Source organism: Bos indicus, chromosome 5 (genome assembly GCF_029378745.1).
Source record: "Bos indicus isolate NIAB-ARS_2022 breed Sahiwal x Tharparkar chromosome 5, NIAB-ARS_B.indTharparkar_mat_pri_1.0, whole genome shotgun sequence".
NCBI lineage: Eukaryota > Metazoa > Chordata > Mammalia > Artiodactyla > Bovidae > Bos > Bos indicus.
In genome coordinates this window covers 99508114-99533671 of record NC_091764.1, presented here as the reverse complement: position 1 = coordinate 99533671, position 25558 = coordinate 99508114, and the positions used below count along the sequence as shown (strand labels likewise).

Genomic DNA, 25558 nt, shown 5'->3' with positions numbered 1-25558 from the left:
TATAATAATAACATTTAAAAATATACTAGGTCTTTCACAAGGTTTCCAGGTCAGATGAAAGAAAGGAATGCTTCCCAGTAGAGCCTTGATAACACAGTTTGTCAGCTTACATAATGTTAAGGAACTCTGTCCTGTCTCTTTGTGAAAATGGATGAAGAAAATATTTTAATCTAAATATGATATGTGCAGTGATTTTTAAGAGAAAGAAAATACAGAATGATCATTGTGGTTTCATTTCAGGGATTCTTGACTGGTTAATATTTGAAGGAAATAGGAATATTAGAAAGAAAAACATAAACATTATATTTTAATTAATTTGTTTATTTTAATTGGAGGTTAATTACTTTACAATATTGTGGTAGTTTTTGCCATACAGAAACCTTATTTTAAAAAATATTTCTCACTCTATGGAAGAAAAAATAAAAATGTAACATTACTGATTGTTTACAAACTCTATGAGAAAAATATGAATAATATGGAAGTGCTTTCATAGTAAAAATGTATGATGGAAAAAATCCTTAAACCTCATACTTGAAGTATTTAAATATATTCCCATAATATAGGAATGATTCATATAGGACCTTTACTGTACCTTCTATTCAACATTGAAAGTAAAACCCTGCAGTGTAAAAATAAGTCATGAAAAAAAATGCAATTGCACCTGGAGAAAAGAAATAAAATGTGACTATTTATAGTTCTAATAGCTCTTTTTATTTTAAAAATCTAGAGGAATATATATTTGAAACAATAAATTAATATATAATATCAGGGAAGTCATTGGACATAAGATACACCTGTAAACCTCTGAGTTTTATTTTGTTTATTTCTGCTGCAGAGCAAAAATTACTAAAAATTTAAAAAATAAAGATTACATTTACAAAAGCATGGCTATGAAATATCCGTATTTCTTTAAGATTTCGATATTGAAAAAGGTAAAATATGCTAAGTGGATTTCCTTGGCAGTTCAGTGATTGGGACTGTGCTCCCCATTGTGAGGGGTGCAGGTTGGATTCCTGGTTGGGAAGCTAAGATTCCACATGCCACCTGGCATGGCCAAAAATAAATAAATAAATAGAAAGAAATTAAGAGAAAACCTATATTATTGGAAGGATAAAGCATAGTACTGATTGGAAGAGTCAATATTGCAAAGATGACTCTCTGCAATTTATTTTAAAGATTAAATGCAGTCCCAAGCAGTTTTTTAAAGCAGCTTTATTGAGATGTAACTTACACAGCCTAAGATTCATCCATTTAAAGTGTACAATCAGTGATTTTAGATATATTTTTAATTTGCAATGATCACCACTATCAAAATCTAGAAAGTATTCATCACTGTTTAGTTAGCATTAATTTCCTTTCCCCACCTCCCCACAGCTCTTGGTCATCACTAATATGCTTCTGGTCTCTCTTTTCTTATTTTTGATATTTCATGTAAATAATGTACCAAGCAATCCTTTAGAAAGTTTGATTGCTGTAAATATATAGTTGAGCAAAAAAAGCCAGATGTCAAAGGAATGATATCTGTACTTTCTGGTGTGCATATTAAATTTCAAGAGTTTTGTTAAAAAAACTTCCATTATTAGAAAAAAGAATATAATGCATTTTGAAGTTTATGCAATCATACTATTATTTCCATTTCATAAGAGATGAAGTTACCCAACAGCAGCCAAACTTACTTTTTAATTCTCAAGCTTGTGCTTGCAAGTATAAAAATTTGGGAATTCACAGTCATCTGACTTTATGTCCCCCGAGGATAACACTGCACAGTTTCCTTTCTCAGGTAAGACGTCTAATACCCTGTAATGGAAAGCACTGCATAATTCTGTTATGATATATGAGGACAGCTCATGAAGTTATAACATTTCTGTATAACAGTAATAAAAAAGATATTTTGAAAGTGGGTAATGGTGTTTTTAACATAATTTCAGGCAGAGTTTGTTATTAGGAAAATGGAATACTGAGATTTCTATTTTTAATATTTCTATCAACATTTTATTAACTTTCAACATCTTCCTTCATCATTGTGTAATTCAACCAAAACAAATGTTTTAATAATCTTAAAATATTTATTTTTAATATGTTCCTCCTCTATATAGTATGGTTTTTAAAAACTTACTGTAGTTTGCAAGTTGAACCATTTTGCCACATCCACGGATGACCACGGCCTTCACGAAAGACTGGAATCCATGATATAATTGATAGGGACTTCAGAAATTTCTACACAAAAGTATTTTCATTTAATCACTATGGAAGATTTTATTTATTCTTAAAATGCAAATAATGTGCTCTTTCATAGGATCCTGAGTTTTCTGAACAAGATGAAAGTATTAGAATCTAATCTAACACTAAAAGTATAAAGGTGAAAGTTTTAATATTTGTCAAAGCATTAACAAATGTCAGTACTTTTGATTAAAAATAAACATTTATGTTTATTAGTTTCATTGCTTTTCTTATGTTATTAAAGAAAAGTCTGATTCATGCAGTTTAATTGCTACCCATGTTGTCAAATTAAACATAGTAAGGTTTTAAATGTTTTCAGATTCTGTGACATTCATTTTTCCAGATACTGTGATTATATCACTGGATTTCACTACTATATTTCTCAGAGTTTCAGTTTTAGAAGAAAATTAAGGGATTGAAATTGAGAAAAAAAGTGACACAAAAGACAAACTTTGGTTTTCTGGGACCCACACCATTCTTTGCCTAGATGAACCCCAAGTCAATCTTTTTCTGTATTGCTGGAATCCAGCAGATAAGACAGAGTGTCAGAGACTATTTTCTCTCTGCTTCTCCCCATTAAGTACAACTGTAAACGTGGGAACTAATGAAAGACACAATAATGGAGGACTCTGAAAGGTGGCAAGAGAAGGGTGATGTGGTTGGAGACTTAACATCAGCTTGACTCTCATGTAATCTCTCATCACTTTCCAGGATGAGAGAACAAGGGAACAACAATTAGGGGCATCTTATATCTTTCCTAAAAGAAGAAAATGACCTAGACCTGCTAAATGACTTACCCAGCCTAGCTGTAGGAGGGGGCACAGATAAGCCATTCCATTCTTCCAGTGTGTTGAGAGGAATCCTGTCGACAATGCCACATGAGCCTTACAAAGTGTCCGTCAGGACACCTGCTAACAAGAAGCAGTTAGAGGAAGTTTTTCTCCTGCCTCCACAAAGAGAACTAGAGTTGGGAGGCAGGGGTGGAGGTGGGGCCAGCAAAGAGGATCCCATGACTAAAAGTTCTGAACCTAGGAAGCCTCTTTTCCTTAAGGGCATAAGACTCCATCTCCACTCAGTGACATTGGATAGAATGGATTTAAATGTTATATTTACATAATGAACTATGGAAATTAACAAATTCCACATAAATACAAGAATATGGATGAATTACAAAACTAGTACATGGAGGGTGCAGAGACTGAACGAAGAATGCATATAGTGTGATTCTACGTACATGAAAAGCAAAACATGCCAAGAGATTCTATAACATCAAAGTCATGACAGTGGGTAAATAAGGAGGACACAGAATGATGAGAAATTACAAAGAATAGGCTGCTGGAAAGTGAAAACTTCTAATCCATGATCTGATGTGTAATTACATGGTTCTATTTACTTTGTGATCTTTGTGAAAATTTATGATATGTGTACTATCCTTGATACATGGTAAAATTAAATAGCACAGTTTATCTTAGAATATAATAGCACTTGGAGAAGCATGGTTTTCAGTGAAAAAGCAAATGGAAATAATTAAGCATGCATTAATAGGATAAAAATATAAATAAAATATAAAGTTGTATTCCATTATTTAGTAAAATAACAGGCCTTAAACAAACTACAAATACATACAAAAATACAAGTGAATTCTAACAAATATAACACTGACTGAATCAAGCCTTTAACAAAATGTTGGAAACATTTGATATCTTACCAGTTCCTCTTCATTATCTAAATAAAGCAGAGTAGAGTTCCTAGAAGCACAGGCTGTCAAACTCCCATTCCATGTTTTTTCTTCAAAGATGATATAATAGCAGTTGTTGGAATATGTAAACCAGTCTTTTGGAAAACGACCACAATGGTCTTCTGAGGAAAGATTGTGAATTACTAGCCAAAAAAAAATTGAATTTTATAAAATAAAAGAAACTACATATATGCATAGATATAAATATATTTATGTATATACATGCTTATACAACATATATATATATGCACCCTCAAGGCTGGTACATATTAAACAAACCAACACATACATTCACAGAAAGAGTCAGTCTCTCATAAGCCAATTTATGTCTCCATATAAAGCAAAGACACAGAAATACCCACTCTTTACACGTCCTGAGGATCAAGAAATGAAACCTCTGTTTTAGAATAGCAAACTTATTTGCCTTTATTATACTATAGCAGAAGGAAATTAGAACCAATTGTCAACAAAGCATATGGTGATCATACTGTAGCACAGACAGAAGCATTCTCCTATAATCATTACTTATAAATATTTGTTGCTCCATTTTACAATTTATGTTCTATGCTATAATCTATTCTTATTTTCATTAGCCTAAAATAGAGACAAAATACCAATTGTATATATGCCAGAACTTTAAAATTATTATGTACCTTTCTGGAGCCTTGTTATCCGAGAGGAGTTATTCTGTTCCTGTATTAGAGCAGCTACAAAATTAATCATTACAAAAGTTAATATTGCTCTAAATAAACCATAATGATTTTAGTTTATGAGTCTAAAATTTGGTTAATTGCTTAAGATTAAATAATCTAAACTAAAACTGACTCTACCAAGAAAAATAAATTAAGCAATGAAGATTTGATGGAAAAGAAAAAATTAAAAAACAAAAAGGAACAGATGCCACCACCTCTTATAGTATTTGGTTTAACCAATCTCAAGAACTGATTTGTGTTTCTCAATATAGTCTTTCATCTTCCTAAAGTCTGTGTTTGAGTTATGAAATCAGAAAAACATATATATACATGTAAACCTATATACAAATATATACATATATATATATATATAATGTTCTCTAGAATCATTGTGTTATTTATACTTTGGACAATCTGAGAATAGCTATTCCACATTTAGGCTGAATGCACAGTTTTATTTCATCATATGATTTTTGAGAGGCACTGATGATCATTAAAGTGAAAAGTTCAATCACAATTTCAAAAATATACTTACGTGGAATAAAAGTTATCACTCTCACTAGAGTATACATCAAGACAAAACAGATGATTCCCAGGATCACAGCAACAATCTCCTCTCGAGGTGATGGTAAGCCTGCAGGGAGAGAAAAGGAAACACTGAGAAAGGAGCAATGGAGACAGTTGTTTTAGAAGAATAAAAGATTCCACATCCGTGAGAATTCATAGACATCAACTTGGACCCCAAATCCATATGAAACATTGTAATCCTCCTCTCAGAATATATACATTTTCAGCAAATATAACACTTCACAAGTTGTATATCAAAGACTATATATTACAACAGTCCTGGAATAGATAGGCTTCTCTGTCCATGGGATTTGCCAGGGATCCAACCCACGTCTCCTGCATTGGCAGGTGGATTCTTTATCACGAAGCCACCAGGAAGCTCACACTAGAGTACTGTATTTCAAATTCAAGCTCTGATCCTCATAAATAAAAAGTATGTGAGCTATTAAATTCTCACACTTGCACTGGTAGCTCCTGTCATTCCATTGAGGATAGTGAGAAGCATTTTGAAATTTTAATTCCATGTAGGTTTTCTCCTGCTCAATGACTGAAATGGAACTTTGCGTGCTCTTACCTCTAACTTGCTGTTTCCTGGAGTCCTTAGTCAGATTTGGTTCTGGGTAGTTTTGCATTTGATTGTTCATCTCCGCAGCTGTGTAATGTCAAGGATGGTGCTTTATGAAAACTGTACCTAGGTAGTTAATAAATGGTGTATAAAATCACAAGAAGCCTGAAGTGGGTGGTGTGTGAGATGAGTGACAGCACTCATTTTGCAGTTAAGCAAGGTGCATGTTTGGTTCTCCTTTCCACAGGGTATAAGTAAGTGTTTCAAGATAGACTAAGTTTTAAAAATGTTTGAAATAATGTTATTTATCATTGGAACAATGAAATTAATAAATTGGTGAAAAATAAAGTTCATAAAGAATAATGTCCTTATCAATTTACAGTTAATTTGCAAAGAAACATTTTAAAACTGTTACAGTAACTATGTTGAAATTAAAATGCCATACTGGAAAAAACAGATGCACCAATATGCCAATTTTTGTGATAATTTTAGAACCCATTAATGGTTAAGGATTGAACCTTCTAAAGAAGAGAGAATAATAGTATTGGCATATGAAATATTTCCTGCACTAAACTACTTTAATTAGTGGTATCATTTATTAAAAGAAAATGAAGTGCTATCAAATAGTTTTATTTTATTTTATTTTGATTGACTGCAAGTTCTTTGAAATCATTAGAAGTTTAGAGAAATATTTCACATGTTAAAAATGTTACATGACATATTAAACTATCCAAAGCTTAGTAAACAATAAAAATAAAATAATATTAAAAGATTTTAAAATAATTACTTTACAAAAGTAATTAGCAATTGATAATGGCTGAGATATGAAATCATAAAATGATAAATAAAAGTGTCAATCAATTATGGAAGAGTGATACTGACACAGACGTCCAGAAAAATCTTATAGGTGTCAAATCAACGAGGATAGCTTTGGCTGTATCAGCAATTAAATGTCAGATAATGCACATTAATAATTCTGTCACTGGAGTCAGTAGTTAGTGAGAACTAGAATTATTTCTGGCTTTGAAGTGTACAAGGTGTGACCTTTAAAAATTATTTAGTATGTAGAAACTAGTTTGCAAATCCAAAATTTTAATAAAATATGTATTACATAGATCATATAAAAGTCATGTTAAATTTTATATTTTATTTTATTATTTTAATATAATTGCCATAATACCATTCATATCAGTCAGGAAAATGTAACATAATTTCTTAGACAGGATCTCTGTATCTGTGTCATTTTTCTTTCTTATTCAATGTTTTGTTCAAGGTTTTAAAAAGCATTTGGTTGTTTATAATTGGATTTAAATTAGGATTTTATTGAAGCTGTATCAGTCTTATTTTTATTAAAACTCAACTGCTTTTATTCTATCTAGATCTGTGAAGAATTACACTGGCGTTCACAATTTCATGAATCCCCTTTAAGAAGGATGACTTGGGAGAATGGCATTAAAACATGTATAATATCATATAAAAAAAAGAATTCAGGACAAAAAAAATAAATTTGAGTAGTTCATAAAAAAAAATAAAAAATAACTTTCATAAAACTGAAAAAAAATAAAATAAAAGCATTAATTCAACAAGTTAAAAAAAAGAATCTATTCTTAAAAGCTGAGTGAAATGTTTAATGACGTATATAAATGTATCTCTACTGATGACAAAATACAGCAGTAACTGTTCCTTGTCATAGTGATTATGAGATTTCACTTTAAATTGCATTGATTTAGAAACTCATTTACACATGTGTATATGCACTTGAATAATAAACAGGCAAGAATTTGAATATTTTACAAAATCCTCCATAATATTTCATATTTTATGCTTACATAATTCTCAGAATTATTCAAATAAATCTACCAGTATATCCTTGATTTGGCTTCATATCAATTGTCCCTAAATTGAACCATATCTAGGCATGGGTAACCTCCTACCAAATGAGATGAGGAATTACAAAGGAGAGAGACACGTACCTTCTGTATGCCAGAGTCCTGATTCCTCTTGTGGGTGACCAAGTTACTGTAGCAAACAGTATTTGTGGTCTTCACAGACTGCCCTGTGAGGGCCACAGCGAAGCAATAGTAGAAAAGGTAGATTTCTCATCATCATGTCACAAAGTTTAAACAGGAAATTCTTACACGAGTATTTTCAAGACAATTTATCTCATGACACAACTCCAGAATATAGGAGACTTTGGGTGTGTAGTGTGTCATTTAGTCTGCCCTTTGGTAAGTGCCTCTGAGAAGTTTTTTTCATTTTCTAAAAGATACTGGGGAAAAGATGACTACGCCTTTAACTTGTTAACTTGTTTTTATCTCAATCACACATACTACAAACTTAGGCTTTGCTAAGGGTGCCTTCAATGTTTTAAGTTCTACTTTTATATAAAGTTTCTAAATCTTGGCATTGTATTTTTCATTTCCTTATACTCTCATGTTTTCATTCCTGTTGTGGAATAAGTCATAATTCTATTAACAATATTTGTCACTAGGGCTTCCCACTTATAGCTAGTGGTAAAGAACCCTCCTGCCAATGCAGGAAACAAAAGACATGTGGCTTCAATCCCTGGGAAGATCCCCTGGAGCATGTCATGGCAATCCACTTCACTATTCTTGCCTGAGAATCCATATGGAGAGAGGAATCTGGTGGCTACAGTCCATAGTGTCACAAAGAGTCAGACACGACTAAACCGACTTAGCACATACAACACATCATGAATTCAGAAGATTTACTACATGGCATTACATATTTCTTTTCCTTATATTAGCATTATGTCTTTTTGGTTGTAATGAAAACAATCATAATCTATTAACAGTAGTTATTTAAGGGTTGTTGTTTTTCAGTTGCTAAGTAGTGTTGGATAATTCACATCTCCCCTCCCCCATGAACTGTAGCATTCAAGGCTTCCCTGTCCTTAACTATCAACCTTTGCTCAGACTCATGCCCAGTGAGTCAATGATGCCATCCAACCATCTCATGCTCTGTTTGTTTCCACAGTTTGTTGTGATCAACACAGTAAAAGGCTTTGGCATAGTCAATAAAGTAGAAGTAGACGGTTTTTTGGAACTCTCTTGCTTTTCGATGATCCAGCAGATGTTGGCAATTTGGTCTCTGGTTCCTCTGCCTTTTCTAAATTCAGCTTGAACATCTGGAAGTTCATGGTTCACATACTGTTGAAGCCTTGTTTGGAGAATTCTGACCATTACTTTGCTAGCATGTGAGATTAGTGCAACTGTGCAATTGTTTGAACATTCTTTGTCATTGCCTTTCTTTGGAATTAGAATGAAACCTGACCTTTTCCAGTCCTGTGGCCACTGCTGAGTTTTTTAAATTTGTTGGCATTTTGAGTGCAGCACTTTCACAGCATCATCTTTTAGGATTTGAAATAGCTCAACTGGAATTCCATCACCTCCACTAGCTTTGTTCGTAATGATGCTTCCTAAGGCCCACTTGACTTCGCATTCCAGGATGTCTGGCTCTAGGTGAGTGATCAACCATCATGGTTATCTGGGTCATGAAGGTATTTTCTGTATATTTGTTTTGTGTATTCTGTCACCTCTTCTTGGTATCTTCTGCTTCTGTTAGGTCCATACCATTTCTGTCGTTTATTGTGCCCATCTTTGAATGAAATGTTCCCTTGGTATCTCTAGTTCTCTTGAAAAGATCTCTTGTCTTTCCCATTCTATTGTTTTCCTCTGTTTCTTTGCATTAATCACTGAGGAAGTCTTTCTTATCTCTCCCTGCTATTCTTTAGAATTCTGTTTTTAAATGGGTATATCTTTTTCTCTTTTGCCTTTAGCTTCTCTTCTTTTCTTAGCTATTTGCAAAGCCTCCTCAGATAACCATTTTGCATTTTTTTCTTGGGAATGTTCTTGATCACTGCCTCCTGAACCATTTCATGAACCTCTGTCCATAGTTCTTCAAGCATTGTGGCTATCAGATTTAATGCCTTGGATCTATTTGCCACTTCCTCTGTATGATGGTTTTTGCTGACTGTATAGAGCTCCTCCATCTTTGACTGCAAAGAATATAATCAATCCGATTTTGGTATTGAGCATCTGGTGATGTCCCTGTGTAGAGTCATCTCTTGTGTTGTTGGAAGAAGGTGTTTGCTACGACCAGTGAGTTCTCTTGGCAAAACTCTGTTAGCTTTTGCCATGCTTTATTTTGTTCTCCAAGGCCAAACTTGCCTGTTACTTCAGGTATCTCTTGACTTTCTCCTTTTGATCCAGCTATATCACCATGGCAGAGATTGAAATATTGAATACTCACCATATGATTCATTGATGATCCTCAAATCATAACGTTATCTATATTTTTAATAGGAATATTTGTTGTAAATAACAAAAGCCCAAGTTTCCATAGGGGAAAAATAAGCTTTTAAATTTTCACTTCACAAGAAAATGGGGAAGGCAGAAAATGTTGACCTTTTTGCAAAACACACATATAAAATATTAAATAAACTATCAAATTTGCCTCAAATGGATTTTTTTTCATCAGTTGTCACTTGTATCAAGAAAAGGATAAACGTTTATCTACCATTCCTAAGGATATTCTCTTTCAGCATCACTTCTAGAACATTGAGTTGAGGGAACCACTATTTTTTGCTTTCTGAAATCTATACAAATGTAATGTAAACTCAGTTATGTCCTTGTAATGAAGACTAATACTTGAGCCTTCTAAAACAGTGACTAATGGCTACCTATATGGTTTATCTATCCATTATATTTTATTTACATAAACTAAATTGATAATTTTCTCTATTACTCACATCCTAGAATTATAGTTATTGAAACATTTATTAGAGATGTCACACAATGTAAAATATACTAATGTTTATTTTTAAAATTTGAAGCAGTTATATCTACTACTTTCATAGCCTTTGCTGTTTTCAATAATGTTACACATGTCAGGTTCTTTGTTATATGTAAAAATACGAGTTTAATCTGAAGAAACTGCCCTCCACGCAGGAGACATGGGTTCGATCCTTGGGTTGGGAAGATCCACTAGAGAAGGGAATGACTACCCACTCCAGTAATCTTGCCCGGAGAATTCCGTTGACAGAGGAGTTTGGCAAGCTACAGTTAATGGTGTTGCAGAATCGGATACAACTGAGTGAGTACATTTTCATTTTCACTTTCTCTGGCATTTAACTTTAATAAAATCTATGTTCAGACAACATACAGCAAAGATAAAATTACTCAAAACACTAAAAGTAGTTTGAATTTACTTTTTGTGATATGAATATATCGATTTGTAACTATGTCTATTAATGGCCATACTTAGTGACCTAAGAGAGAGAGATAAATTGGAAGTCAATAACAAGTGAAAATGTCCTTTTCACCTAACGACAAGATCAATTCATTTTCAAGGAAGTTTTTAAATGGAGAGAAATTACCAACTGACTCTATAAAAGGAAATATTTAGGGTCTTCTAAAGAAGGAACTCTTAATCTAGGTAAAATTTTATAAGATGATTTGAAGAAAAGAACTTGTGTGACTACATCCAAATAGATATTGAGGGGTAAAATATTAATGATAAAATTTCAAATTGTAAACACATATTTGTATTAGAATTCAAGGAAGTGAATACAGCATGAGTAGTAAATAAAAGTAGAGAATAAATATATCCTTTCATTGTTTGAGAAGTGGGTGAAAGTACTAACTTGGACTTTATTGAGTAAAGAATACAAGCTGCAAAATGTAGGGCATGAATTAAACTAAGGCATATTAAGTGAATAAATTCTTACAGATGAGTGTAAAAAATATTTATTTTGAAAAATAAGAAAAAATAAAGTACAATTCAAAGAAACAATATATTGTACTTAAAAATTAATTATATATACTTGCATACAAATAAAATATGTAAAGTTTACAATAATTTTAAAATTAGGTTAAATATATATGAAATAGCCTTCCACTTCTAAGAATGTTCATAATTTAAAACATTTTGTTTAATACAGCTATATATATAGAAGAGTTATTTTAATAACTGCTGTCCTAGTTATAATTATTTTAGAAATAAAGAGGAAATTTAAAAACCTGAAAAATGATATGATGCAACACAAGATGGTAGAACTAATAAAGTTAATGTGCTGTCACAATACGAGGGAAGAATCTTGTTAGAAAAGATGAAGTATGTTTCAAAACAATATACTGAGGATCCAAGCCATTAGCAATTACAAAAAAACTGCATGTACTTAATAGTACAAGTTCAACAAAGATTTGAGAAAAGTATGTAGGTTAAATAATCATAAATGGAGATTTAAATAATTACTTCTCACTGCTCATCTGGCAAGCAGATATACCAGTAAGGCTATAGATAGATCTAAACTAGACAATTAACCAAAATATTTGTGCACACACACACTTATATACTCGTATAGAATACTCACACTTTTAATTACACTCAAATTTTCCAAAAATTCATTGTATATTCATAATCCTGATTACATTAATATGAAGTATATAGAACTGTAGTGTCACTATAACAGCCATAAGTCAAGTTTGGCAGATGGACACTTGAAATGTGAGTATTCAAATTTAATTTTTAATTTATTATAAAAAAATAAAAATTTAAGATTTCCTCCTCATTCACACCAGCAGCATATAATAGAGATACAGATTGCTTCCAGATTCATAGAAATTCTTTACAATCTAAGCTAGAAGGTAATAACCAAAAATGTGAAAACCTTTATCTAGTTTTAATTTCAATTACACATTTGTAAATAACATATGAGCCAAAGAAAAATCCACAAAGTTCTCAATTTTTATATGATTTTGAAGGAAAATGCAATAGTAAAATCTGCCTTGTGAAATATCAATTGCCTTAAATGCATACATTGCAAACAAAAAAATAAGAAAGAATAAATTTGAGGAGGTGCCACTAGAAACTAAAACTTAAAAAGCAATCTGGGTGAAATTAAATTCAAGTATAGTCCAAATAGGAGAAGGCAATGGCATCCCACTCCAGTACTCTTGCCTGGAAAATCCCATGGATGGAGGAGCCTGGTAGGCTGCAGTCCATGGGGTCGCTAAGAGTCGGACCTGACTGAGCGACTTCACTTTCATGCATTGGAGAAGGAAATGGCAACCCAATCCAGTGCTCTTGCCTGGAGATTTCCAGGGACGGGGGAACCTGTTGGGCTGCCGTCTCTGGGGTCGCACAGAGTCGGACACGACTGAGGTGACTTAGCATAGTCCAAATAAAGAAGTAAAAGGAAAATAAATGATGCAAAATCATGACAAAGAAAGCAAGTATATTAGAAAGGAATAAAATGGTCAATGTCATTTTCATTTGAAAGGCAGTATAATTGATAAAAGACGTTTAAAGAAAAAATGAGGAGACATAAATCTTTTACATCTATAATAAATATGACAACACCATTATTGTTTTTATAGATGTTAAATAGATAAGAAAACCATACTATGAATATATTCTACTATCTATATGAAATGCCTAAAAAATGCAATTTACCAAATGCAGTACAACTTGGATCCTGAATAAACTTAATATGTGCTAAAGATATGGCATTCATTGCATGAAGTTCCTACAAAAAAAGTTCTAGAAACTCTAATGATAACAGTAGTGAATAATAACACTTAAAATTATACCAGGTCTTTCACAAAGTCTCCAGGTAAGATAAAAAAAAAAAAAAAAGGAACGCTTCCCAATAGAGCCTTGAGAACAAAACTTGCCAGCTTACATAATATTAAGGAACTCAGTCCTGTCTCTTTGTGAAAATTGATGAAGAAAATATTTTAATCTAAGTATGACATATGCACTGATTTTAAGAGAAAGAAAATACAGAATGATCATTGTGGTTTCATTTCAGCAATGTTTGACTGGTTAATATTTGAAGTAAATAGGAATATTTGGAGGAAAAACTTTATTTTTAAAATTAATTTATTTATTTTAATTGGAGGCTAATTACAATATTGTGGTAGTTTTTTCATACATAAGCATTATTTTTAAAAAAATTTCTCATTCTATTGAAGAAAAAATAAAACTGAAACACTACTGATTGGTTACAAAATTTATAAGAAAAAATAAATAATATGGAATTGCTTTCATAGTAAAAAAGTATGATCAAAAAATCCTTAAACCTCATACTTGAAGATAAAGTATTGAAATATATTCCCATAATATAGGAATGATACATAAAGGACCTTTACAGTACCTTCTATTTGACATTGAAGATAAAAGCTTGCAGTGTAAAAATAAGTCAAGAAAAAAACAAAGCAATTGTACCTGGAGAGAAGAAATAAAACATGATTATTTATAGTTGCAATATCTGTTTTTATTTTAAAAATCCAGAAGAATGTAAATTTGAAACAATAGAATTAATACATAAAATCAGAGAGGTCATTGGACATAAGATCAGCCTGTAAACCTTTTTCTTTGTTTATTTCTGCTGCAGGAGCAAAAATTACCAAAAATTTAAAAAGCAACGATGACATTTACAAAAGCATGGATATGAAATATCCATATTTCTCTAAGATTTCAATATTGAAAAATGTAAAACATGCTAAGCGGATTTCCTTGACAGTCAGTGGATGGGACTCTGTGCTCCCCAGCGTGGGGGGTGCAGGTTGGATTCCTGGCTTGGAAACTAAGATTCCACCTGCCACCTGGAGTGGCCAAAAATAATTAAATAAATAAAATAGAAAGAAATTAAGAGAAAACCTAAATTATTGGAAGGATAAAGCATGGTACTGATTGGAAGAATCAATATTGCAAAGATTACTCTCTTTACAATTTACTTTAAATATTAAATGCAGTCCCAAGCAATTTTTTAAAATAGCTTTATTGAGATGTGATTTACATAGCATAAAATTCATCCATTTAAAGTGTATAATCAGTTATTTTATGTACATTTCCAATTTGCGACCTTTGCCACCATCAAAATCTAGAAAGTATTCATCACTGTTCAGCTAGCAGTCATTTTCTATCCCCACCTCCCCACAGCTCTTGGTCATCACTAATCTGCTTCTGGTCTCTCTTTTCTTATTTTTGGTATTTCATGTAAATGATCCTATATACCATGTGATCCTTTAGAAAGTTTGATTGCCATAAATATATTATTGAGCGAAAAAGTCAGACACCAAAGGAATGATATCCGTACTTTCTGGTGTGCATATTAAATTTCAAGAGTTTTTTTTTTTTTTTTTTTTAAACTTCCATTATTAGAAAAAAGAATATAATGCATTTTGAAGTTTATGCAATCATACTATTATTTCCATTTCATAAGAGATGAAGTTACCCAACAGCAGCCAAACTTACTTTTTAATTCTCAAGCTTGTGCTTGCAAGTATAAAAATTTGGGAATTCACAGTCATCTGACTTTATGTCCCCCGAGGATAGCACTGCACAGTTTCCTTTCTCAGGTAAGACGTCTAATACCCTGTAATGGAAAGCATTGCATAATTCTGTTATGATATATGAGGACAGCTCATGAAGTTATAAAATTTCTGTATAACAGTAATAAAAAAGATATTTTGAAAGTGGGTAATTGTGTTTTTAACATAATTTCAGGCAGAGTTTGTTATTAGGAAAATGGAATACTGAGTATCCCATTTTCTAATAGTTCTATCAACATTTTATTAGCTTTCAACATCTTCCTTCATCATTGTGTAATTCAACCAAAACAAATGTTTTAATAATATTCTTAAAATACATATTTTTAATATGTTCCTCCTCTATATAGTATTGTTTTTAAAAACTTACTGTAGTTTGCAAGTTGAGCCATTTTGCCACATCCACGGATGACCACGGCCTTCACGAAAGACTGGAATCCATGACATAATTGATAGGGACTTCAGAAATGTCTACACAAAAGTATTTTCATTTAATCACTATGAAAGAATTTATTAATTCTTAAAATGCAAATAGTGTGCTCTTTCATAGGACCTTGAGTTTTCTGAACAAGATGAGTGTTAGAATCTAATCTAACACTAAAAATACAAAGTTGAAAGTTTTAATATTTGTCAAAGCATTAACAAATGTCAGTACTTGTGATTAAAAATAAACTCAAACATTTATGTTTATCAATTTCATTGCTTTTCTCATGTTAATAAGTAGAAGTCTGATTCATGCAGTTTAATTGCTACCCATGATGTCAAATTAAACATAGCAAGGGTTTAAATGTTTTCAGATTCTGTGACATTTGTTTTTCTAGATACTGTGATTATATCACTGGATTTCACTACTATTTTTCTGAGTTTCAGCGTTAGAAGGAAATTAAGGGATTGAAATTGAAAAAATAAGTGACATGAAAGATAAAGTTTTGATTTTCCAGGACCCACACCATTCTTTGCCTAGATGAACCCCAAATCAATCTTTTTTCTCTATTGCTGGAATCCAGTGGGCAAGACAAAGGGTCAGAGACTCATTTCTCTCTGCTCCTCCCTGCTAAGTACAACTGTAAACATGGGAACTAATGAAAGACAGAAGAATGGAGAACTCTGAAAGGTGGAAAGAGAAGGGTGATGTGGTTGGAGACTTAACAGCAGCTTGACTCTTCTGTAATCTCTCATCACTTCTCCAGGATGAGAGAACAAGGTGAGAGGTTAGGGAACAACAATTAGGGGCATCTTATATCTTCCCCCAAAGAAGAAAATGACCTAGACCTGCTAAATGACTTACCAGCCTAGCTGTAGGAGGGGGCACAGATAAGCCATTCCATTCTTTCAGTGTGTTGAGGGGAATCCTGTCGACAATGCCATGTGAGCCTTACAAAGTGCCCATCAGGACACCTGCTAACAAGGAGCAGTTAGAGGAAGTTCTCCTCCTGCTTCCACAAAGAGAACTAAAGTTGGGAGGCTGAGATGGAGGTGGGGCCTGGAAAGAGGGTCTCATATCTAAAAGTACTGAACCCAGGAAGCCTCTTTTCCCTGAAGGCATAAAACTCCATCTCCATTCAGAGACACTGGATAGAATGGATTTTAAATGTTATATTTACATAATGAGTAATAGACATTAACAAACACCATGTAAATGCAAGAATATGGATGAATTGCAAAACCAGTACATGGGAGTGTGCGGAGACTGAAAGAAAAATGCATACTGTTTGATTCTATGTACACGAAGAGCAAAAACATACAAAGAGATTATATAACATCAAATGCCACGACAGTGGGTAAATAAGGAGGACACATAAGTGATGACAAGTTACAGAGGATGGGGTGCTGGAAAGTTGAAACTTCTAATCCATGATCTGATGTGTAATTACATGGTTCTATTTATTTTGTGATCTATATGAAAATGTATGATATGTATACTTTCCTTGATATATATTAAAATTAAATAGCACAGTTTATCTTAGAATATAATAGCACTTGTAGCAGTGTGGTTTTCAGTGAAAAGCAAGAATGGAAATAATCAAGCATGAATTCATAGGATAAATATTAATAAAGTATCATAAGGTTGTATTCCATTATTTAGTAAAATAACAGGCCTTAAACAAACTACAAATACATACAAAAATACAAGTGAATTCCAACAAATATAACACTGACTGAATCAAGCCTTTAACAAAATGTTGGAAACATTGGATATCTTACCAGTTCCTCTTCATTATCTATATAAAGCAGAGTAGAGTTCCTAGAAGCACAGGCTGTCAAACTCCCATTCCACGTTTTTTCTTCAAAAATAATACAATAGCAGTTGTGGGAATATGTAAACCAGTCTTTTGAATGACCACAATGGCATTCTGAAGAAAGATTGTGAATTACTAGCCAAAAAATATTGAATTTTAGAAAATAAAAGTCAATTTACATATATGCATGCTGCTGCTGCTGCTAAGTCACTTCAGTCGTGTCCAACTCTGAGACCCTATTGATGGCAACCCAACAGGCTCCCCTGTCCCTGGGATTCTCCAAGTAAGAATACTGGAGTGGGTTGCCATTTCTTTCTCCAATGCATGAAAGTGAAATGTGAAAGTGAAGTTGTTCAGTCATGTCCGACTCCTAGTGACCCCATGGACTGCAGCCTACCAGGCTCCTCCATCCATGGTATTTTCCAGGCAAAAGTACTGGACTGAGTTGCCATTGCCTTCTCCAACATATATGCATAGATATAAACATATATATATGTATATACGTGTTTAGACAATGTATCTATGCATCCTCAAGGTTGGTACATATTAAACAAACCAACACATACATTCACAGAAAGGGTTAGTCTCTCATAACCCAATTTATGTCTCCATATAAAGCAAGGACAAAGAAATACCCACTCTTTACACATGCTGAAAATCAAGAAACGAAACCTCTGCTTTAGAATAATAAAATTATTTGTCTCTTATCATATTATAGCAGAAGGAAATTAGAACCAGTTTTAAACAATTGTATTGTTCATATTGATCATATTGTTGTATAGGCAGAAGCATTCTCCTATAATCATTACTTATAAATATTTGTTGCTCTATTTTCCAATTTATGTTCTACCCCATAATCTATTCTTATTTTCATTAGCCTAAGACAGAGACAAAATACCAACTGTATGTATGCCAGAGCTTTAAAATCATTATGTACCTTTCTGGAGCCTTGTTATCCGAGAGGAATTATTCCGTTCCTGTTTTAGAGTAGCTACAAAATTAATCATTACAAAAGTTAATATTGCTCTAAATAAATCATAATGATTTTAGTTTCTGAGTTTAAAATTTGGTTTATTATTTATGATTAGAGTAATCTAAAATAAAACTGATTTTACCTAGAAAAATTAATTAAGCAATGAAGATTTGGTGGAAAAAAAATATTTCAAAAACCAAAAGTAACAGATGCCACCACCTCTTACAGTATTTGTTTTAATCAATTAAGAATTAATTTATGTTTATCAATAAGTTATTTCAGTCTCCTAATACATGTTTTTGAGTTATGAAATTAGAATATACAAATATGTACCCTCTGTAAATATTCTGTGTTGTATATTTTTGACAGATTCAGAATTACCATTCCACATTTAGTCTAAATGCATATTTTTTAATGATAGGCACATTCTATAATATTATGAAATGTTTAGAAGACTGACCATCATTAAAGTGAAAAGTTCCCTTACAGTTTTTAAAAAATGTACTTACAGGGAGTAATAACGATCATTGTTACCACAGTGGACATCAGGACAAGGCAGATGATTCCGAGGATCCCAGCAATGAGCTTCTCTGGAGGTGATGGTGAACCTGCCGAAAGTAACTACTGAGAAAGGAGTGATGGGAGCAATTGTTTAGAGTAGACATAACACTGCTGCTGCTGCTAAGTTGCTTCAGTCGTGTCCGACTCTGTGCAACCCCATAGACAGCAGCCTACACTAGAACCCATGTAAACAGAGAGTTATGTATATAAACTTGGACCCCAAACTCAATTTCTACAACTGTAGAAATATACCATGTAGAAATATATATTCTCTCAAAATATACCATTGCATTTTCAGCAAATATAATGCTGCATTAGTTGTTGATTAAAGACTACAAATTTCAGCAATGCCAGAATGAAAGTAGTTCTCTGATTTCACATTAAATACCATACCCGATTTTAAGCTCTCTTCCTCAAAATGAAAAATATGTGACTTATCCCTTACTCCTTCTCCACACTTTTGCACCCCAACTGCATATCCTGTAACAGTTCCACCTAGTGACTGGTAATGTTTTACCTTTGAAGTGGTAGTTCTCCTCATTCCCTTGAAGATTCTGAGAAGCATTTTGAAGATTTAATTCAGCATATGTTAATTCCTGTGGAGCTATTGAAATGGAACCTTTAGAGCCCTTAGGTTTTATTCGCTGTCTCTTTGAGTTCTTGACTCCCTTCAGTTCTGCATAGATTACTCCTTGGTTATTCATCTCTGAAGCTGAGTGATGTCAAGGACTGTGCTCTAAGTGAACTGAGGAATGAATGGTGTATATAAGACAAGAATCCTACTGCAATAACATGGGGCGGGGCAAAGAGCTTAGTGTTCACTTTGCAGCTGAACAAACTTAAAGCCTGGTTCTAAATTCCTTGGAACTTCAAACAAGGATTTCATGATAGAACACTTTTTTAAAAAAAAAGATATTTTATATTTGACAATATATTATTGGTTAAACAATGAAAAGCAATAAATCAGGGAATAATAAAGAAGTTCATGACTAATAATATCCTTATTAAGTTAGATTCCACAGAAATATTTTAACAGCATTACAGTGCTTGTATTAAAATGAAAATATTTTGTAATACAACAGAGATTCAACTATAATTTTGATTATTTTGAAATCCAACACTGGTTATAGACGAAGTACTTTAAAGATGAGGATAAAGTTGGCATTTCCTGTACTAAATTATAGTATATGGTGACATTTATTTACTAAAAAGGGTACCAAATGCTCTTTATTTTGAATGGTTGAGGAATTCTTAGAAAACTTTCAAAATTGAGGTACTACTTCATATATTGAAAAATATTACGTGACAAACTAAACATAACCTAAACAATATTAAAAATAAAACAATAGAAAAAGACTAAAAAATATTTATTTTACAAACCTAATTGATAATTGATTTAGTGACTAAGGTATGAATTCACAAAATGATAAACAAATATAGGACATTTATGGAAGAACACTGTTGGTTCAAACTTCCAGAAAGATCTTATAGATGTCAAAGTTAGTAAAGGTCATTATATTTGTATAAGTGATGATAATTGCTTATAAAATCCAGAAAACATAGCTTAATAATTCAGTCAATGGATGCATTAGTCAGAAAGATCTGGAAATTAATTATGGATTTGAAACTTAAAGAAGTGTGTTCTTTAAAAGTTACTTAGTGTCTAGTAACCTATATTATTAATCTAACATGGAAATAATATGTAATATATAATGCATGTTACACTGAGCACTCAATCTGGTACCTATATGTTCTATAAATATTAGTTTTTAACTACTGTTTAAGTTACAATTTCTGTGTTACAATTTCTGTGTTACTATTTCTGATTCATATCAGTTAGAGCCTGGAAAGCAATTTGTTTAAACAAGAGTATCTTTAATTAGTATAGTACATCTTTTCTGAAATGTTTGTTCAATATTTTTTAAAATCCTGTCATTATTTACAGTTAAGGTTATATTAGTATTTAGGAAGCTACTTCATCTCGATTTTTATTAAAAATAAAACTGATTTTATTCAATCTAAGTGCATATATAAAGAATTATGTTTGGCCTTTTTATGCAATGAATTCTTTCCCAAGAATCTATTTATAGAAGTCAAGAGAAATATATATTAACATATTATTATACAAGAAACCTACCTTCTACTGATTATAAAATCCCAAACTAGTTGTTCTCTGTCAAGATGCCTGCAGCTTTCACTTAAGAATGATATACAAATCCAAATATGCACTTGACTAGCATTCTACAGACACTAATTTGAATACTTGGAGAAATCTTCCATCGTATTTGATATTTTATGGTTGTTTTTTACCCTGAGTTATTTTTTTAAGCTAATATTATACTTTGATTTTGTTGTATATTAACTATACTTCAGTTACTTCACATCTAACATTTGCTAGTTCCCACTAAGTGAGATGGTCTAGTAGAGAGACAGGCGAGAAGGGACACATACCTTCTGTTGGCCAGAAAGTCGTGCATCCTTTAGTGGGGAGGTCAGGTTACTCTCATAAAAGAGGCCTGCTATAGCTGTGTAATAAAAGGAGAAATTTAAAAACATAAATCCAGGACAAGAATAAACAATGTCTGTGACCTTCACATACTGCCCTTTGAAGGCTCAGAGTGAAGTGAGAGTGGAAAAAGTTGATTTGTCATCAATGTGTCACTTCAGGTTTGAACAGGAAATTCTCACATTTGGGCTATTTGAAAAGAGTTTAGCTTATCACACACCTCCAGAAAATAGGAAACTTTGGACTCCAATTGAAAGGACAGATGGACCTCTAAGTGTGCTATTTATATTTTCAATTTTCAAATGCCTCTGAGAAATTATTTCCATATTCTACAAGATCTGAGGACACTGAGGTTTAACCACCCATGCAGTTATCTTGCTTCCATCTCAATCATATACATTGCAAACTTAGAATACTTCAAGTTTTTCTTTTAAAACTAGATTGCTAAATCTTGGCAGTACATATGCCTTTTCCTCACATCCTTTATTACTTCATTTCCATTGTCATTAAAGAAGTTCTATGAATCATAATCCCATTTTCAATAAATATTTAAAGATATTTGTCCCTAATTATTCTGAGAAATTACTGCATTGCCAACCATAGTGTACCTGGCACAGAGTCCATCATTTTCAAAATACCATCTCCCTTTCTCTGCCTTAGTTCTTACATTCAGCTTTAATCTTATTAAATAAATATTTTAATGTATAAATTTCCTCTGATAAAAATAAATTCCCTTTGAAAGGATAAATATAAACAATATTAAATGTATCATCATGACATAGGTTGAGATATTAAATAACTACTCATCATATCAGATAACTCATCACTTCCCAGCTACACACCTTCAAATTTTACATTCTCATCATCCCTTCTCTTTTTGTTATAATGAAGGAAACATTAGTAATTTTAATTTTTATCCACCCATTCCTACCTTTAGAGACTAAATGAGTCACCACAGGCATGTCCACTGTTGATCACCATCAGTTTGTTTTACTTTCCTAGTTTCTTCCCACTTCTGTTTTCTCCTTAGGATTCACTTTGTTAGTCTTTACAATATGAAAAATGTCAGTTCTTACCCCCAAACTGAACCACCTTCAGACTACTTGCAATCCAGCATTTTCCTGAGTGCTCAAAACAGAAACTTAGGATGAAATTGAGGCAGGGTCATAGAGGTTTGTGATGTGACTAAGATTGGAAGAAAACTATTGGCAATGTCAAGAGATGTCCAATATGCTGTCAGAGTAGGAAATGAAAACTCACTCCAGTATTCTTGCCTGGAGAATTCCATGGACAAAGGAGCCTTGTGGGCTACAGTAGGGTCACAAAGAGTTGGACACAAATGAGAGACTAACACACACATCAAATCGGTCATGAATTCATCCTCCAATCCTCAATCATGCCTAGTTGTCTATATTTCACTAGGAATATTTATATCACAATATAAACCCAAGTCAAACTTTGCAGTTCAAGAAAAGGTAATTTTTAAACATATCTAACAAAACAATGGGAAGGGGAGGAAAAGAAGACATAAGCCACAAGATAAATGGCACATGCAAATGCAAATGATAAGAAAGCAGGTATAACAATATTCATATCAGATAAAATAGTCTTTAAAACAAATTTCATAATGAAAGACAAAGGACACTATGTAATGATAAGGAGATCAATATAAGAAAAGGATATTATACTTGTTAGCATATATCCACCCAATATATTTAGGAGGACCTAAATACATAAAACAAACACCACAGACATAAAAATAATGATTGAAGGGAATACAATAATAGTAGGAGCTTTTTAACACTGCACTGACATCACTGGACAGATCTTCTGGACATAAAATCCATAAGGCAGCAGAGAATCTAAGTGACACAATAGAACTGATGAACTTAATTGATATCTACAGGACATTACATACAAAAACCCCAGAATATCCTTTTAAGTGCACATAGAACATTCTCAAGGATAGACCACATACTAGAACACAAAATATGCCTTAAGGGGTAGAAATTATTTCACACATCTTTTCTGACCACAACTCTGTAAATAGAAATAAAATAAGAAATAAAATAAAATGATAAAAGAATGATTACATGGAAGCTAAAAACACAATACTAAAACCCAATGGGTCAGCAATGAAATGAAAGAGAAAAATCAGAAAAATACCTAGAGATAAATGATGATGAAAAGACAACCTTATAAAACCTATGGGACTGAGCAAAAGCAGTTCTAAAATGGAAGGTCATAGGGATACAGAACTTTCTTAAAGAAGAAAATCTCAAATATACAACCTAACCTACCACTTAAAAAAACTAGAAAAAGAGGGACAAACAAACCCAAAAGTCATCAGAAGGAAGGAAATAACAAAGATAAGAGAGGAAATAAATAAGAAATTAAAAGCAATAGAGGAAATAAAGATAAAATTTTTTTGAGATGTAAAGAAAATCAAGCCAAGTTCACCAAGAAGAAAAGAGAGCTTGAATTTAAAAAAAGAAATTAAAAAATAAAAATGAGAAATAACAACCAATACCAGAGAAAATTTTAAAAAATAAGAAAATACTATGAATCCTTATGTCAATAAATTGGACAACCTAGAGGAAATGAACAAGCTTCTAGAAATGTACAACCTTCCAAAGTGAGTTATGAAAAAAAAAAAAAAGATAATTTGAAGAGCATGATCACTGGAAGTGAAATAGAATCTGTCATCTTAAAAAACTCCCTACAAATAATAGTTCAGGTCTGGATGGCTTCACTGGGGAATTTTACCAAATATACAAAGAAAAAATTTATATTAGTTCTTCTTGCATTATTCTAAAAGGTTGAAAAGGAGGGAACACTCCTAAAGACATTCTAAGAAGCCACCAGCATCCTGATGTCAAATCAGACAAAGATACTGGGAAAAAAAAAAAAAAAAGAAAGAAAAAAAGAGAAAATTATTAAAGGCCAATATCCTTGATATATAAATGGAAAATTCCTCACAAAATATTAGAAAAATGAATGCAGCAATAAGTAAAGAGATCATATGCTATGATCAAATTAAATTCATTCCAGGGTCCCAAGAATGGTTCATCATATACAAATAAATTAACATGATACACCACAATAAAAAAAGAAAAGACAACAAACACTTATCATCTCAATAGATGAAGAAAAGTCTTTGATAGAATTCAACATCCATTCATGATAAAAACTTTCACCAAAGTGGGAAAAAGGGAACATGCCTCAGTATAAACTTTTTATAGCAAATCCATAGTCAATATAATGCTCAACAATGAAAAGCTGAAAGCCATCCAGATAAAATCTAGGACAAGACAAGGGTGCCCATTCTCACCAATTCTATTCAATATAGTATTCAAAGTACTGCCAATAGTAGTCAGACAAGAAAAGCAAATAAATTGTATCTAAATTGGGAGCTTAGCAGGTGGTGCACGAGACATAAGAGAAGCAGTTTTGCTTCTTGGGTTGGGAAGATCCCCTGAAAACAGCATGGCAACTCACTCCAGTATTTTGCCTGGAGAATCCCATGGAAAAAGGAGCCTGGAAGGCTACTGTTCATAGGATTGCAAAGTTGGACACGGTGAAGCAACTGGGCACACATGCATTCGGATTGGAAAGGAAGAGGCAAAAATGTCATTATATGCAGATGACATGACACTATATATAGAAAACCCTAATGACTGCACACAAAACCCACTAGAAGTAATAAATTCAGCAAAGAAGGAGGATGTAAAATTAATACATAGAAATCTGTTGCATTTCTTTACACTAACAATTAACTATCAGAAAGGGAAAGTAAAAATGATCCTGCTTTAAATGCATCAAAAAATACCAAAGAATAAATATAACCATGGATGTGAAAGATCTAAAGGTTGAGAACTGTAAAATATTGATAAAAAGAAACATGATTTAAAGAAGTGGAAAGGTGCTCTTGTATTGGAAGAATTAATACTGTTGATGCATGATGCTGGATGCTTGGGGCTGGTGCACTGGGACGGCCCAGAGGGATGGTATGGGGAGGGAGGAGGGAGGAGGGTTCGGGATGGGGAACACATGTATACCTGTGGCGGATTCATTTTGATATTTGGCAAAACTAATACAATTATGTAAAGTTTAAAAATAAAATAAAATTGGAGAAAAAAA

General features: G+C 32.5%; 1 protein-coding gene across 1 annotated transcript; it reads right to left on the bottom strand.

Moving 5' to 3' along the window:
* Positions 1-1567: 1567 nt before the first annotated feature.
* On the bottom strand, positions 1568-25242 carry LOC109558579 (NKG2-A/NKG2-B type II integral membrane protein-like). Its single transcript, XM_070788779.1, has 12 exons — positions 19430-25242; positions 18861-18959; positions 18316-18369; positions 17344-17492; positions 15509-15609; positions 15070-15185; positions 5792-5869; positions 5186-5284; positions 4612-4665; positions 3929-4101; positions 2117-2217; positions 1568-1797 (listed from the first exon to the last, which is right to left on the bottom strand). The coding sequence occupies exons 1-12, from the start codon at positions 19614-19616 to the stop codon at positions 1680-1682; spliced, it is 1329 nt and encodes a 442-aa protein (XP_070644880.1). The 5' UTR covers positions 19617-25242; the 3' UTR covers positions 1568-1679.
* Positions 25243-25558: the final 316 nt, after the last annotated feature.

What these genes read in the sequence shown, in the direction of transcription:
- LOC109558579 (XM_070788779.1), bottom strand. Translation starts at nt 19,616, where the DNA reads ATGAATAACCAAGGAGTAATCTATGCAGAACTGAAGGGAGTCAAGAAC. An exon ending in GGCTCAACTTGCAAACTACA is followed by an intron (nt 15,186 to 15,508) that starts GTAAGTTTTTAA and finishes TTTCCATTACAG; the next exon opens with GGTATTAGACGTCTTACCTG. An exon ending in TAGATAATGAAGAGGAACTG is followed by an intron (nt 2,218 to 3,928) that starts GTAAGATATCAA and finishes ACTTTTGTGTAG; the next exon opens with AAATTTCTGAAGTCCCTATC.